The sequence below is a fragment of the Melanotaenia boesemani genome, chromosome 4, assembly GCF_017639745.1.
Source record: "Melanotaenia boesemani isolate fMelBoe1 chromosome 4, fMelBoe1.pri, whole genome shotgun sequence".
Classification (NCBI taxonomy): domain Eukaryota; kingdom Metazoa; phylum Chordata; class Actinopteri; order Atheriniformes; family Melanotaeniidae; genus Melanotaenia; species Melanotaenia boesemani.
The window spans coordinates 28,612,176-28,628,977 of NC_055685.1; the positions used below are offsets into that span (position 1 = coordinate 28,612,176).

Here is a 16,802-nt window from a genome sequence, read left to right on the forward strand (position 1 = left end):
AAACAGGAGGGCGTGTTATGTTGTTTCTATAAAAAGAAAAATAGTTATGATTTTGTTCGTATATATTGGTACTTTTTCTGCAGCAGAAGATTCATTCTCCAGCATGTTTTGTAAAGAAAAACGTCTCCCTGTTTTGACTTGCATCAACCACCCTGGTCTAATAGACAAATGCAGACACAGTGGTCTGCAAGGTGTGTAGACAGGAGTGCTTACTTGACCGCAGTGTTTGTAGTGCAACAACCTCACCTTGCACCAGTGTCTCAAAGGTAAAAGGTCTAGAAAGGCTTTTTTTAAAAGTGTGGTTTGACATTTAGTTGATGCAGTTTGTGAAAGTGCAAGCCTGAAACGTTTGTCTTTTTTTTGCTACAGTTGTTGTCAGACCTACTTTCAGAGGGCAGCTACCTCTGCTCCTACTTGTGTGCAGACAGTTGTGTTCCTGCAACAACTCACCTCAAATGTTATCTCAAAGCAAGATCTTTTTGTTCAACAAGAGTTCTTTAGAGATCCTTTCCATGATGACTTTTTAAATGACAAAGTCTGATCAATGGTAATACTTAAATACTTGTAGGATGTAGTTCAATTTCAACCCCTTGACTTGGTCAAAGTTGGGAGAGATTAGATGATTGTCCCTTGTCATTTGAAAACAGTATGGCACAAGCTTAAGTTAATCAGAATAACAGTAGAAGTTAAACGGTAACTTAAAAATACAATGCATTTATATGCATACTCATACAGTATGTTCATAAAGCTATCAGTGTGTAATTATATCCTAGAAATTGGAAACTTCAAGTATTTTAAAAGAAACCTGGACTGTTGAACAATCAAAATGTTACTGATGGCATGTGCATGCATCCAAACACAAAAATAATCAGAAAAACTCATATTGGTATATTTAGAGTATTGCTCTTCCAGGTATTAGTGGAAAATGTCCCTGCCTTATCCTCAGTCTTATCCTCAGTCTCATCATCTGTTTCACACATGATGTTGGACATTATGTTGTAAACTTTCCCATTAGATTATGAGGTTTTGCCTAAACATAAATAAATAATTAGAAAAACAGACAGTATCTGAAATACTCGCTCCTCAAACAGGACTAGAGTGGAACCAATTTTCAGCCCAGAACTTTTATAGGCCTACTGTATATAAGACCAGCCCACCTCTTTTTGATATGGAGTAATCTGGATAAATGAAACATCTGTTCACTACTTACAATGCTGTAGTTTTTTATAATGAAAATAAAGACATTAAACACCTAATTTATTATATTAATGCACCAGATTATAAAAATACTGACTAAAGAAATTAGTTTGCATGCTTTCAAATGCCCCTTTGTAAAAGGGTTGACTTGCAGCATGTGCAAAAGCTAAACACACAGAGCAATAGAGACTTTTATCGCCATCACACATCTCAAGAAACCAAAACGAAGACCAAAGTTTATCTAAAAATGGGAGCAACCTATTTCACACAAAACTCCCACTCTCCCGTCATGCCCTCTTCTTTCTTTCCTCGATCTACTCTGCTCTCTTCTTTTTTGCAATCGTCTTCCGTCTATACCCCTTACCTCTGTTTCTTCTGCCACAGGGCATCAAAGATATCTAATGTAAAATGATCTACATCTTCATAAGTTTATCTTTATGTTTTCTTTATTATATGAACAAATAAAAAGAAAACATGATTTATTCAGTACGTCTACTATAGTGAGACAGCAATTCGGCTGTTTTCTGTGATCTTAAATGGAGCCCACACAATTATTCAGTTTAATCCTCCACGTCATCTATTAAATATTTTTTAGTCATTTTTCTTTAAAATCTCACAGTGGCTGTTATTGTTTCAAGTACTTAATAGTTTAAGCATCTGGTCTGAGTAATGTGCATGCAGAGCAAAGGTCTGGATTAACGTCTGTCCCTGCCGCCCTAGCAGCACGCGTCCTCCTCCTCTGTCATTAGTTCGCCTCGTCATAACCCCATCAACTCTGCTTCTGTGTTATGTTGATTCTCAGACATTTAATGAGGTTTGATTTCCACACACATCAAAGTATGCATCGCTGCGATTTGTGACGCTTAAATATCTCCACTCATCACTACGTGCCAGACTGAACACCAAGCAAGAAGTGAACCGCGCTGCTCCAAAGTGACACTGCGTCTTGTTTCGCATATGGCGGAAGAAGTAGTTCCTATCCTTAAAGTTTAGTTATTTAAATGTTGGTATAGGAGGAATAGATATTTCAGTATTGATTTGCATATCACTAGTAATTAGTCCACTCCACTGACCCAGTTTATTTATTTATTTTTTTGCCGCCACATCACCAGCACACCGGCCCATTTATGGGCCAACACCGGAATCCTCTAGAACCTCCCGATTAGCCTCTCTGGCATTGGCCTCAAACAAGTTCGTCTGTCACCTCGTCCGTGGGCTCAAAGTTGGTGTGGGGTGGGGTGGAGGGAAGAAGAGGCATTCCCAGTGATATCAGAATCAGAAATGTTCCACCTCTACCCCACACACGTTCACGCCCCCTTCTTTCAATAAGGGAATTAAATTAAATGTCTTATCATCGTTATGACTGTTGTCGCACCTATATCTACTTCAGTGTTGCCTTCAAAGTTTCGAGAGGAAGATGAGACTGTTCAACTGTGTCAGAATATGTTTAGATGAAGCCCGAGGAACACTTTCTCTCCCTTTTGCTTTCCACACACGTCCCACCCTCTGAGGAGCACTTGCGCAATAGCAACAAAAACTGCGGAAAGTTTGCTTGTCGTTCTCACCTCCTGTAAAAGTAGTCAAGGCAGTGTGTGTATGTGTGTGTGCGTGTGGAGGAGGAGGCAGGGAAACCCATGACTTCCGTTTTTTCCTGTCTGAAACTGCGTACACCTACCGTGTATAAAACCCATCATGGTGTCTAGACTCTTAACATTCACTCTAAGAGCTGGACCACCACAAGCCCCGAGCTGTGAGAAAACGGACGGACCATTTTGTGGAGTTTGAGAAGCCAACTATTGGACCTACACCAACTTTGACAACTTGCATTCTCCTAAGGCTCAGACACCCTCCAGCGGATTAATGCCACAACAAAATACAGAAGTGGACGTCGAGTCTCTCCAGAAATGCGACCGCCGGCGTGGAAGCTGTCTGGATGTGTTTCTCGTCTCGTCAGTCATTTTTCTGTTTACCGCAGTCGCCGCTCTGGCTGTCGCCGGAGTGATGGTCGTGAAGGAGCTGAGGTCCCAACAGCGGCCATCCTTCCAGATGCCTGAATTTGGCACCGCAAGTTTGATAGGGGGCACACCTTCTCCAGCGTTTAAGGTAAGCACAGGTGTTATTAACTAAAATTATTGTTATAAAACTAGATTAAAAATGTGTGTTTTGTGCTGGTTTGCCTTATTCACTTTTTAATCCATGCCATCTTTACTGTTTTTTGCCAACAGATGCAGAACTTTGCTTATCTGGAGCCCACTTCAGCTTCAAGTAAGTACTTGATTTGCATGTAACACAAGTTTTCCATCAGTTTAAACGTCAGCTTAAATATAAATAAATAAAATAAAAAGTTATGCAGAAAATTTATAAACAACTTAATTATAAATAAATAAAATAAAAAGTTATGCATAAAATTTATAAACACAATATATATATATAGATAGATAGATAGATAGATAGATAGATAGATAGATAGATAGATAGATAGATAGATGAAAAACAGATTACATGGCTCGTAGTGGTATAACGTCATCTTGTGTAAACTGTTTCTAAAGTATACTTTCTTTTTTCTTTCTCCTCCAGTTGAGCTGCTGAATGCCACTTTGAACTGGACTCCAGTCCATTACGGAGAAGGCACCTCTTTAGGAAGCAACTATGAATTCAACAATGACCAGTTTTCCCTGAAGCCAAGGCGGGAGGGGTCTTACTTTATGTACATAAATCTCAAAGTCACCTGCATAGCTAAATGCAAAGCAGGAGTCCTCAACCTCAATGTGGCCAACAAGTTGACTTGTGACGTGGAGCTTTCAGCACATAAAACATCTGTGAGCAAGAAATGCTGGACTGTGAGCCCATTGCTTGGGGAGAGCATGGTCATCAAGATGACTGTTCCAGAAGAGGGACTACAGAACTGGAAGCTGGATATGCCTGACTCAAGTTTTGGGATATTCCTTGTAGACTAATGTGGACTTTGAAGTGTTTACTTCAGTTAAAAACATGGACATGTGCTTGTGACCTCAGGTTGCAAATAGAAGAACTTCACTGTTTTTTTTTTTTTTTTTTTTTTTTTTTTTGTTTTGCTTTTTTTGTTTGTTTTTTTTGTATGTTTGTTTTTTTGTTTTTTTTTTTTGTTTTTTTGTTTTGGTTTTTTATGTCAGTGCTCAAGATGGTGAAAAAAGAGCAGGTGCTTATGACACTTTTAGAGTTATGATGAAGTTTCCTTCCAACTGGAGGTGCAAGATACCTAGAGATTTTAAGGTGGTATTTCAGGAGAATTTTAATTTATAATCATTTAAACATGGTATGAAAAAGACTTTAAACAGACCTCTATGTGTAAATATGTTTATATGTTTTACAGTATATTTATTTGATGATATGCAGTTATTTATGTACAAGTATTTATAATGATGTTGCTATACTTATACGGAAAAATGTATTGTGATGTAGATGCCACTACGTTTTTTTTTTTCTTTTTTTTTTATTGAATGTGCAAAACACTCTGGGTTTAGTGTGACTCTAATTCTGATTTAACTCCATTTATAAATGGGGGATGGAGTTGTATAGAAAAATTATGTGGGTCAACACCAACCCAACAAGGGTTTCATGTACCAAAGAACCACTGTAGTCATTATTGGACACTTACTCTCTTCTGGAAAATGATAAGTAACATTAATTAGTGCAACTTTCACATGAACTTCAATTAAAATATCAGAATACGTTAAGCATCTTTGTATTTCTTTGTTTTGTTAGGGGCAAAGTACATTCAGTATGGGACTTAGGAGGTTCAAAAATATTTTGCTCATAGAAAATATGTAAGTCCTATGGACAAACTGATCAATGTTTAATGTACTGTATGTATTTCATTGTCATCCCTATTAAATGTGGATATAAGGAAAACAGATGTAGTTTTGGTTTGGAAATTGAAAGGTGTCTGAGGTGGAATGAAACGTTTATGGGTAAGGAAAAAGTCCGCTCGTCACAAAGTTCAAGCGGGAACTAGATGCACATCACATCCTGTTTATTTATCAAACAGCGGTTTAGGAAAAAAAAAAAAATAGACAGAAAAAAAATCAGGGCCACAAATAAATGCACGTACGCTCTATGTGCTATATAAAACCAAAGTACAGATGAGAAGTGAAAAAGAAAAGTATTTCCTACTTCCATGATGTGATGATCGCTTTCATTTTAGCACCTTACAAAAAGTAATTTGCTTACAATTTTGAAGTGGCGTGTTAAACTACTTCCACATTTTCTCAGATTGCATTAGGCAAAGGAGAGATTAACATTTTGTGTAACTGAATATACTTCCCCAAATCAATGCCAGACTAGCATTTTATACTAGTCTGACATCAAAGATAACTTCCTAATGAGAAAAAGTTATCTCTTCATCCACTTAACTGTAGATCTTTCCATTTAAGTGGTTAAGATGAAATGTGAAAGTTTCTGTGAGGTACCCACTGAAACCCGTCATGCATTTGTTGGCAAGTGTGAACTGAGAAGTTCCATCTCAGACAAGCAAAGTAAGAAACAAAAAAAAAAAAAAAGAAAAAAAGAAAGAAACCACAAGTCATGTTCAAAATTTGAGTTTTCAAAGTGCATTTTACATCACACTCTTAAAAAAGGCAACTTTTACAGTGGATGTGTAACTTTTTCTCATAAAGGAAGAAAAGTTCATGTATTGGCTTATAGTGGTCTTGATTGCAAAACAGCAAAACCAAAAATGTGGGCAGCTGTGTTTTTTCTTGTTTTTTTTTTTTTTTTTTCTAGTTTTTGCATCGCTCTGGCAGAAGTCAAATCTGTCAAGCCCTGACATCCTGCCTCTGAGGTGCATCTATGCAGCCGCATAACCCTCCAAATCTTTAGCTCACATTAGCTTTATGGAGTGTAACATTGAGTTTCAGGTCAGCACTGAGCTGTGCGGCCCACAACTTTACTGTTTCCGTTCAGTCTAACCTCTTTCAAATTGTAATTTTCTCATGCAGCCAGCATCTATTTTCACACAAAATTATTTAAAAACAAATTGAATGTACATATGGTCAGACAGCAGACTAGTTAGTGAATACAGAAGTATTTAGAGCAAACAGAGATAAAAGAGAATGGATCTGAGCTACGTTTAACAGGAAGGCTTTGCTTTAAGCTGGATATGTAGATTACTGCTCTCTTAGAAGGTTACAGTAAATCATTTCTGTGTCTAAAACATGTTAGTTTTTATAGGTTTTAACAGCAAGAGGTTTCATTTGGTGTTGTTAACCTCTTCCAGTACAGTAGGGACAGTTTTTAATGAGTGTGACTTCATTTGATTTGCATAAATAGGCCTGTGTGGGTGATGCAGTTTATAGTCATTCTTGTTTTCACATGGTTCAGCTGTTGCTATTCAGCAAAAGCAGCAATGCATTAAAAACTGCAGATAAGTAAACACAGAAGTAAACAATGTATGATTTAAAGTACAGTGCTTAGAAAAACCTTTTAAAAATATGTTCATATGAGACCAATTACTTCCTCTCCATGCTGGTTTGGAACAATGAATCAAAAGCTGCCTGAAGTGATGATCTTTGTATTCTGAGTTAGCAGCTTGTCACACAATGAAAAACTTTTTTTCTGTTGAACAGCAGGCTAATTTTCTGTAAAAGTCTTCAACTCATTTTTATAACAGATATGAAATATCTGTAATTATATATATATTATATTATATATATATAATTATAATATATGTAATTTCTTACACTTTACTACGAAAACACATTAAAAAGCAGACTTACCTCTGTGGTGTGCTTAGACGTTATCGGGATTCTTTCCACCTACAGAATGCCACAGCACAAGTTTGTTTACTCTTTCTCTCCTTTCTTATGGCATAAAACACACACTGTGGCATCCTGTCAGCTGCTGCCAATCAAATGCATACAGTGACACACCTTTCCAGAGGGCTGATAGTGAAGAAGCATATCAGATATTTTTCCAGGGCCTTTTCTTTCCTCTGTTTAATATAAGGCAATACTATTGGCAAAAAATATAAATGAATCAATTAACCCATAAGAGCCCGACGTGACATATTTGTCACATACAGTTTCTGAGACATTTTGCTTCAATTCATGGTATAAACTTTGTTTAAAATCCTGTTGAACACAATCTGATACTTGTCTTCTGTCCCCTAATAGATAACCAGAAGCAGAAAACCACATTATAATATTTTTAAACTATCACATGGTAATAAATGGTAGATACCCCGCCTAAAAAAATGTTAATTTTCTTGTTACATTTTGTTAATGGGCCAAATAAAGAAATTAGACTTTTCTTACCATTTTTTCATGGGTCAGGCCTTTATGGGTTAAATAGAAACTAATGTACATAGTACATAAAATCAGGATGACAAACAGTATTAGGTGACATTTCTATTAATCATATCTTTCCAATCATGAAAACCATACAATTTATTTACATGGAAATAACTCCATGACTGCTTGAAACAGGGTAGATGTGACTCTCCAGCTCTTCTTCGATGTTAAACTGTTTGTAGATCATCACATCTGGCTAAAACTGATTCTCCAGCTTCAGTACATTCATAACATTAGCTTCATAGAATAATTGCCTGAGTCATATTTTGGGCAAATTGTGGTATCAGACTCATACTACATTCCTAACAATACTGATTCACTGTGCAACATTACTTTTATGGTAGTTGTGAATGTGGGAGGTCCTGAGTAAGGATCCGTTTGCAGTGGCTGAGGTGGATCCAGGTAGCCCTCTGTGTGACCTTAACTGCTGTGTCAGTGGTCAGGGGCTCGTGGTATGGGCCTGTGAACCTCTGGGCCTTCTAATGCTTTCCCCTGAGATTTTTTTTATTTTTTTTATTTTAACACTATCTAGTCATCTGGCTTCAGTGAGTTGCACACCACCTCAGTTTTGGGAGAGCTCTATTTCAAGACCAGGAGGCCTGCCAACAAGAATATCAAATGGCCAGAGTTCAACCTTTGTCCGACTTTCTCATCCCGTGTACGTCAGGAGGAGGTGGAGAGTTGTCAACACGTAAGGCAGAGAATGTGAAAGATGAGGCAGAGGAGTGAGTGAGCGAGAGGGAGAGAGGATGAGGACAAATAGGGATGGAGGAGGAAGCAGAAGAGCCAAGGGAGACAAAAGAGGCGGAGGACGACGTCATGAGAGAGACGGTGGAGTGAGACAGACAATAGTAATAGTGCATGCCACGGTCAGCAACCCAAAATGAGTTCAAAACTGGCTTACCATCCGATCTTTAGAACTGTGTCTGTGTTACCAAAGTTCACCAGCTTCATGAATGACAGTTGTGGATAAACACAAGCATTTCAAAACAAATAACTGACTTTTACTCAAACCATTCACAGGACAGTACATATATGCACATACCAACAGAAACATGTCAAATATGTATTATTGCATATGCTTGTTCCTGTAATTTAGAAAAGACAAATTATTATAAGACAGTCAAATTCTTGTACGATTGAACCCTAAAGTCGCCTGCTCTGGCATCACCCCTGTGATGCACACAACACAGCAAGCAACCCTGTATGGAAGAAATTAAGAACAGAGTTCTGGTGAAGAACCTGCTGGAACAAAAAGTTAAAGTAAACATCAGAAAACTTGGAAGTTACATCGCTCGTTCTGCTTAGAAAGACCAAAGGTAGATTTTTCCAGCTTTTATGAGGATTCTTTGGAAATGATAAATGAAGTGAGTAATAAAAAGATGATTAATTAATATTATAGAATAATAAGTAAATTTCTTCCACACTAAGGAAAACTGCTATTTGTAAATATTTATTTAGAAATTTTGCGCTGCAATTGTTTTTTTTTTGTTTTTTTTTGCAGTACACTCATTTGCACCATCGTGGCTCATGGATGACCTACGACCTGTTCAAGTTGTCAGAATTTTTGTTTTTGAGACTTTTGGTACTCTGTAGTTCCATGCTGAAAAAGATCAGCTATGGCACTGACAGCTTAGTTTGATCATGAAATCCCATTTAGCATGCTAATAAATAAACATGGATAGATAATGTGCGCTTTAAAAATCAGTTTTGCAAATGTTTCAGAAAATGCAGTCAGCATTGATTAATTTCAAGGTTTTGTAAATTTCATTAAAGAATAGCACACTGAATTAAAACAGGGAATGTGTTTACAACACTCAAAAAGAAAAAAAAAAACTAGATGCACTTGCACATACTTTATCCGCCAGCTAGATACTATTCATGAGCTTTTTAAGAGAGTGGTGATGGAAAACCACAAACCACATGAAATTAAAATCTGTCCTCCCCAAATTCCACAAATTCATAAACTTTCCAACAAGAGACTTTAATATATTGGACCAGGTGTATTGTAACATTTCAGAAGCATTCAAGACTGCAGCAGCTCCTCACCTTGGGATGTCAGATCATATTTCGGTGGAGCTGATCCCTGCCTACAGACCTCTGATCTGCAAGACCAAACCTACCACCAGAACCATTCAGGTTTGGTCTGAGAAGGCTTCCTCCTCAGAACAAACCTGACTGCTTTGAGCACACAGACTGGGGAGTGTTTTAAAGAGGATGCTGATCTGGAGGAATGCATGTCGTCTTTTCACTTCTGCACTGATGCTGTCCTGCCCACAAAGACTATCACAGTTTTCCCAGAAGTTATGGTGGGCAGCACAGTTCAGTCCTTGCTAAAAGCCCGGGACGCAACCTACAAAGCAGGAGACAAACTGGCTTATAGGGCCCACAAAGAACAGAAAAAGTGCAACTGGCAAAACTCAGGTACAAGCAGCGCATTGAGGAGTACTTCAGTGACAACAACACACATAACATGTGGAAAGGCATCATATATACCAGTGGTTCCCAACCTACTTTCCTTGGGGACCCCCTTCGTGCAGATACTAAAAAGCCATGGGCCCCTGCCTAACCCAGGGCTGAATCAATGCTGGTTTTATGCTTTCAAAAGTGAGATTCTCACCATAAATACTGTATTCTGACTGAGTCCTGTCCATCCATAGAGCCAAAATGAAAAATAACAACATATTATTTACTTTTTTCCTCTTCTTAAAATAGGGAAAATGTGTGGACATTGATCTCAATGCTCTTAATGTTCAAAGCCTCAGGGACCCCCTGTGCTCTCTGGAGGACCCCCTCAGGGGGTCCCGGACCCCAGGTAGGGAACCACTGATATGTACAATGTCATTCAATTACTGTATATATATAAATATATATATATATATATATATATACATATATATATATATATATATATATGTGTGTGTGTGTGTGTGTGTGTGTGTGTGTGTGTGTGTGTGTGTGTGTGTGTGTGTGTGTGTGCCAGAGAGAGGCAGCGTAGTGTGTGCTGCTATTGGTGGTAATTCAATAGATAAAGTAGTTGCCCTAACTGAAAAAACTGCAGTGGAATTCTAGTACATACAAAACAAAATGAGGAGAGCTCTTCTTTAGGAATTACCTTTATTTTGTTCTTTGGGAATTTGTGGGGTATGATTTTGCTGTCTCAGAAGTTGTCAGTCAGTAGTGTTTGACATGAGTGTATGGTTTGCTTTCTCACATCAGAAACAGCTTGTGAGTCATTTCTTTTAATTTTGTTTTCCTGTAATCCAGATCATGTGCAATTTGCTAAGTTGTTCCCGCTCCCCCTAATGTGCGTCAAGTCTTTTTTTAAACTGCCAAACAAAATAGGAACTGTCACAAAAAAAATGACTTCACATGCAATAAGGGGTTATGCACTTTACATGGAGCTTTACACACTACCATATAGTCTATCAGTAGTAAAAGTTAAATTTTATCACTTGCTAATCTGTTAGCACTAGGAGCACTGTATTGTTGTTGCTTGGTGCAGTTAAAGTTGTTTTTTTTTGTTTGTTTTTTTCTGTTGGGTGCTTTAACCCTTAACGTCCTGCTGTAAGATTTTGTAGAGTACATCTTTAAGTGACTATATTGTATCTTTTCAAATAATTTAGAAAGTAAAACTATCAGAACTATCTTCTTTGCCATTTGCTTTTGGTATGAAATGCTAAAAGTGATTATATGTTAAGCCTTTTTTGTTTTTTATCTGCTGTCAGTTGAGAGACAGGGTCACTAGTCCAACACAGGGTTAACACAGAGACAAAAAACTGCTTGTCACACTTAAGCTAGAAACGTGCGAAATATTTTTGTGTGCAGAAAACATGTCTTGAATATGAGCTTGTAATCATAATACCTCCAGCTGTCAAATGAACCTAAAATTGCCAGTTATTTGATTGCTTCAGAAATGGATGTAAATATAAGAATCAAGTGACTTTAAATAGAAACAACACCTGACTGGCTATAATACTCATACAGAAGAATTCATGCTCAGGTTTGCAAGAGCATCTTTTTGTGTTTGTTGCATTGAGATGCACAGATGTTTATCTATAACTTGTGGCAGGAAGTGACCCAAATATTTCAAGTTTCTCTGAGGCCATTCTTTCCACTCACATCTCTGTCTCAGTGGAGATTTAGTTACCTGCTGCTTTACCTGTCTAAATGTTTTCATGTGCTGTGCATACTTATGTTTCTCACTTCTATTATTATCCTTCACTTTTTGTAAGGCTGAAGGTGTCATAGTTTGCCAAACCTCGATCTCTATCTATACCTCTGATATATATTTTTTTTCTTTCATTTGAAACACTGCACCTTCTGTGAAACTGTCTTTTGTAAAGTGTGAGAAGAGCTGAGTCAGCAAAAGAAAGCATATCTACTCTTTAAGTCCCTCCTCCCCTTCCATCATTTCTCAACTCCTACTCAACCACATCCTGCTCTTCACACACACACACACACACACACTGCTTTAGAAGCATGTGAGATGTTGCATATGATATCTGTAGACCTGCAGCTTTGTTTTGTGGGTTTTCTGTGGTTTGTTTGGAGTCCTTATTGTATTGAAGCTGGTTCCAAACAGTAATTGAAAAAAAAAAAAAAAAAAAAAAAAAGAACAACTGCCAAGTTGCATCGCTGTCTACCAAAAACCTTTTCTGAGCTTGTCATCTGTCCTTTTGTCTGTCTTGACCCTGAAACAGATGATGCTCCACATTTTGTTGAATAAGAAACAACATTTTATTCCAATAATAAAATATGTGCTAAAATAACAGTTAACATTGTATTACCTGAATATCAGGTACATCTGATCACAACTACTTGTTGTTTTATATAATTCTGAAATTCATTCATCATGTACAGTATTAAAATTTGTGTTTTGTACACAAAAACACAGAGCATGCCCAGCAAAGTGAACCAGATACATTTCTATATTTTTCTATGGAGATATCATAAAGGCCCCTATGAAGTTTTCATTACGTCCAAGACGCATGCTCTGTATTTTGTCCAGTGTGACAAAAATCCTATCCCCTTGCTGCAGCTCAAAAATCCCAGCCAGGAAACTGCTCAACAGATCTTTCCTCTCTTTACTTGGTCCATTCGTGTTCCCGCAGTGATTGCTAGAAGAAACATACCAGAAGCGTCACAAAAAAACTCTGACATTATACGGGTGGAGCACAAATAAATATATCTATAACAAGAAGCGGGGTGAAATGCAGGAAGGAAGTAGAGAACAGTAAAATCACTCACTTTTTTGACTTCATGAGTTCCATAGGTTTGCCGTAGGCACTGGTGTTTCTCATGACCTTGTGTTCAGTAAGTGAGCAGTTCCTAACAAATTCTAATTGCAATTTGGAGTAGAGGTAGTAGTAACCTGGCTGCTGGACTATTAAAAGACCTTTGTCATGGGTCATATTTTGAATGACGGATTCACCAGCGTTTTCCCATAGTACTACATTGTCTTTCCCACTGACATGAATGGAGCCTGAGAAGAAAATGAGAAAAAAAGATTTGTCTAAACAGAAATTAAAACACAGAACCACACACACAATATACAGATTGTAAGTGTTGTGAGGAGTCTTACCGAACAAGTGTGCAAAAGGCCTCCGTCGTGTCTGAGTCTGCAATGAGGGAATCCAATTGTGCTCTGTTTAAGAACGAAGAGTCAGATTGGTCAGTTAATCATGGTAGTGGTTTATAAGTATTAGAAGAGCTGTCGTTAGAGCTTACGTTATGGTAATTTTACCCGTCCTGTTTTTATGGCTTTACGCAAAAGGAAGCCATATATGTAGAACTTGAGGAGAACATATTAGAGTGAGAGAGAGTAAGTCATACCCACCTTTAGATCCTACTTGCTTTGATATAGTGCCATCCTGAAAAAAACAAAGTGGGGGAGGTTAAAAGCTGAAGCTCTGATGCAGGCATGTGCAACTCCATGCATTCATATATGTATATATTGTGCACACTTTACCTCATTTTTCCCAAGTGGTGAAGCATTGGACAAGTTGTGGCAAAGAGGGTGAGTCCCACAAAGATTAAATACCTGATGAGAAGGGAAAAAAAGTGTGAAAGAAATCGGATGTGAGTAATGTATAAAAATATTGGTCTGGGTTTAAAAGTACTAAAGGTTTAGTAAGAATGACAAGCAACATGTAAATACCAGCTTAAGACAGTATCTTTGCTATTAGCTTTTTAAATCCAAACAAAAACACGTAATTTTAACTATAGTATATATTACATAATACATAGGTAGCGTAACATGAAACAGCCAGGTGTGTAAAAAAAACACCAGCATTATGAAACCACCTTAGAAAAAGTGAAGTTAACATTGTGTGTTTGTACTTGAGAGAGAAAGGAAAGGGAAGTAGAAGTAGAGACAGAGCCTAGCTGACAGATTTGTCATTAGTGACCAGCAACTCAAACAGCAAGTGATGACCCTCTTACAGACCAATACACTAACATATCAACATGTGACGTAGAGGAAAATAGGGAAATTCAGCAGCAAAAGAATTTACATTCACTCCAAGCACTGAAACTTCACTCAAGCAAGCAGATAAATTTAACACACACATTAGATCGAGACATCACTCTTACCTCAGTTTTTTTGTAAAGATTGTAGATTAAAACCCCCTCAGTAATCATTCCCAGCATGGAAAATCCCACCAGTAAGAGAATAAACTTCCAACCATCTTTGGCCCATCTTGATTTCCTTACACTGGGGATAGCGATGTGGCTAACTTGGCTGTCAACCACAAACACCTGGGGGCAGGTATCAGCACCGCCCTGCGACATCCCACTAGGTCACAGCACCTCTTGAGATGTAAGGGCTTAAGGCCAAAGGAGTGTGAATACTGAAAGAGAAAAGGCTGAATTTAAGCAAAGCAACCAACCAGGGAATAGAAATGTGAGAGATGAATAACAAAAAGATATCAAATTTGCTTCAGAAGTCTTGGGTGCCTTATTTACAGTAGACACATGTAATGTAACCAGCTTCTGGGAAACAAGGTGATTTCTTCACACCCCGACTATTTCAAGCAGGACTTTCAAAAGAAAAGACAGCAGCAACAGGTCCAAAGAAACAAAAGAACATGCTTACATATGTTTCATATCATCCTCAAGGTACTTAAAGAAGAATTACCTGAATTTAAATGTTTCCCCACAGCTCAGTCAACCATCCAGCAGCACTGAGTCGCTCTTACTCTTGCCAGCTGTCAAGTGTCACAAATATTGCTTTTGAAGCAAAGCTAAGGAGGAAATGAAGATGACATGAGTAAGAGACACACAGAAAGACAGAAGAGAGAGAGAGAGAGAGGATGTGTGCGTGTGTTTAGTGTAAGGGACACTCCCTGTTGAATATAGTTATCACCCAATAGCTGACACTTCCTTTTCTCTCACTTCAGTTTCTCTCTCCTTCAATTTCTTTTCTTTTTTTTTACACTTTCACTTTATTTTATTTCATTTAATATTCTTGAATCCCTTTCTGCAGCTGTTTAATTTTTAGTTTGTTCTTTTTTTTAGTTTCTAAACAATTTGCTGTCTCTTTGACTAGCTAAGCTACTGCTTTTGGCTAATGTTGCCAAAAGCATATACAGCTCCTAAACCTAAATGCTACTGCAGCCCTGCATCCACAGTGCTGATCACCTTTGCTTCAGCAGAAAAAAGTGATGTTTCTCTCTTCCCACACTTAGACACCAGGGCTTTTTTGTATTATGTTTGAAAAGTGTCTCATCTGAAACACTTTTGCTGTTATCACTATTGCCAACAAAACCACAATGCTTGTTTAATCAGAAGTAACCTGCTGTGATTTTCAGATGACTGAGTTGCAGACAGTGATGCAACATTTCTTTTGTGTGTTTCCTCCCATTTACAGTCATTGTTCTGTTCAAGAGTTGCTTCATTTTGAGTTATCTTCCTTTTTCCATCATAGCTTTGATGAGAATGATTTATTGTTCTTGCGTCTTTATACCAGTGTTTCCTCTTTACAGTGTGGACAGCTGAGCAGAACATGCTAAAATAAAAAAAAACAGACAGTAAACTTTGGTAAATAATTCTTTCTGTAAGTGTCTTTGTGTGTTTTGACCTGCTGTTAAATGCTTTGTGAAAGGTAATGCAGATGTGAAAATAATTAAGGATCTGATGAGTCATTCGTTTTGTGTGTAACATTATGTGAACCTTGTCAGTTTTCTTTAGCTTCGTTGTAGGAGGTGGCAGTTTGACATGATAAACTCCATATGGTGAAACTATACAACTCACTCTGACTTTTTACTGCCCACACAGTCTAAATGTCTACTTCAGCCACACACCACACAAGCATACACACACATACAGAATATCCGAACATTGTGTTTAGTGCAGATAAGGATGCGGGGAGGACAAATGAAAATCTGCTGTATAGGTGGGTTCGAGTGTTGTTTCTGTGGTTCCTGCTTTTTGAACGCAGTGAGAACAAGACAAAAGGTAGAACCCCAAAAGTCAGAGTTATTGCATAGTTGATCATTTAAATATCCAATTTACTTGAGTTATAGTGTCCCCTAATATGTTTTTGAAAGTCCAAAACATATTAAACATTGCCATCGAGGAGAATTGAGTTACTGACTAAACTATGTTTGACATTATATTTCTATAGACTATGTGAGAAAATGTTCAAGACATTTTGCTTATAAGAACTCATTCACACCAGGATAGTCCAGGGGACTAGGATCAATTGCGTGGGGAATTCAGACAAAAAAAAAGAAAGAAAAATAAGCAGGATAAAGAATAAAATCAGCCTCGCTGATTGGCCAGGACCCTTGACGGTCAGAGAAAAAGTGCTTCCAGCCCAATACCTAATTTATTTCAGAAGCAAATAGCAACAAAACCATGTTATTTCCCATTGGGCCCAATTCTGCAATAATATTCCCTGGACAGAAGCCTGGCTCTTGCCCTTTAAATATATCACTACAAACAAAGCAAAAGAAATCTCTTATAAAATTTTACATAAAATTTCTCCCGTCAAGCAAAGAACATTGATATTTCCTGTTCATTATGTCTTGTGAGACCTGAAACAGCACGTCTTTTCTTAAAATGCTAATTATACAGGCAAAATCCAGTACTTATAAATGTAAATTTTTAGGTTACGAACCAAAACATTTTTTTTTTCATGAATTTAGAAAATCATAAAGCCATTAAAACCATTACTGTCGTTTAAAAATTATGCATCTGTTTAGCTGTTTAATTTGATTAGTATTTTGTTGTTGTGGTTTTCAAAGTTTATATATCTTTTTTTATTTATTAACTTAT

At 37.5% G+C, this 16,802-nt stretch overlaps 2 protein-coding genes across 2 annotated transcripts; one reads left to right on the forward strand and one right to left on the reverse strand.

Moving 5' to 3' along the window:
- Window positions 1-2,778: 2,778 nt before the first annotated feature.
- On the forward strand, window positions 2,779-5,088 carry LOC121637895. Its single transcript, XM_041982244.1, has 3 exons — window positions 2,779-3,300; window positions 3,423-3,462; window positions 3,775-5,088. The coding sequence occupies exons 1-3, from the start codon at window positions 3,058-3,060 to the stop codon at window positions 4,152-4,154; spliced, it is 663 nt and encodes a 220-aa protein (XP_041838178.1). The 5' UTR covers window positions 2,779-3,057; the 3' UTR covers window positions 4,155-5,088.
- Window positions 5,089-12,249: 7,161 nt separating this feature from the next.
- On the reverse strand, window positions 12,250-14,766 carry LOC121637887 (tumor necrosis factor ligand superfamily member 14). Its single transcript, XM_041982233.1, has 7 exons — window positions 14,662-14,766; window positions 14,118-14,374; window positions 13,495-13,566; window positions 13,363-13,396; window positions 13,108-13,170; window positions 12,774-13,008; window positions 12,250-12,643 (listed from the first exon to the last, which is right to left on the reverse strand). The coding sequence occupies exons 2-7, from the start codon at window positions 14,313-14,315 to the stop codon at window positions 12,463-12,465; spliced, it is 783 nt and encodes a 260-aa protein (XP_041838167.1). The 5' UTR covers window positions 14,316-14,374; window positions 14,662-14,766; the 3' UTR covers window positions 12,250-12,462.
- Window positions 14,767-16,802: the final 2,036 nt, after the last annotated feature.

Coding starts and splice junctions, on each gene's coding strand:
- LOC121637887 (XM_041982233.1), bottom strand. CDS start 14,315: ATGTCGCAGGGCGGTGCTGATACCTGCCCCCAGGTGTTTGTGGTTGAC. Junction 13,171..13,362: donor AAAGCAAGTAGGATCTAAAG/GTGGGTATGACT, acceptor GTTCTTAAACAG/AGCACAATTGGATTCCCTCA. Junction 12,644..12,773: donor GAACTCATGAAGTCAAAAAA/GTGAGTGATTTT, acceptor TGTTTCTTCTAG/CAATCACTGCGGGAACACGA.
- LOC121637895 (XM_041982244.1), top strand. CDS start 3,058: ATGCCACAACAAAATACAGAAGTGGACGTCGAGTCTCTCCAGAAATGC. Junction 3,301..3,422: donor CACCTTCTCCAGCGTTTAAG/GTAAGCACAGGT, acceptor TTTTGCCAACAG/ATGCAGAACTTTGCTTATCT. Junction 3,463..3,774: donor GGAGCCCACTTCAGCTTCAA/GTAAGTACTTGA, acceptor TTTCTCCTCCAG/TTGAGCTGCTGAATGCCACT.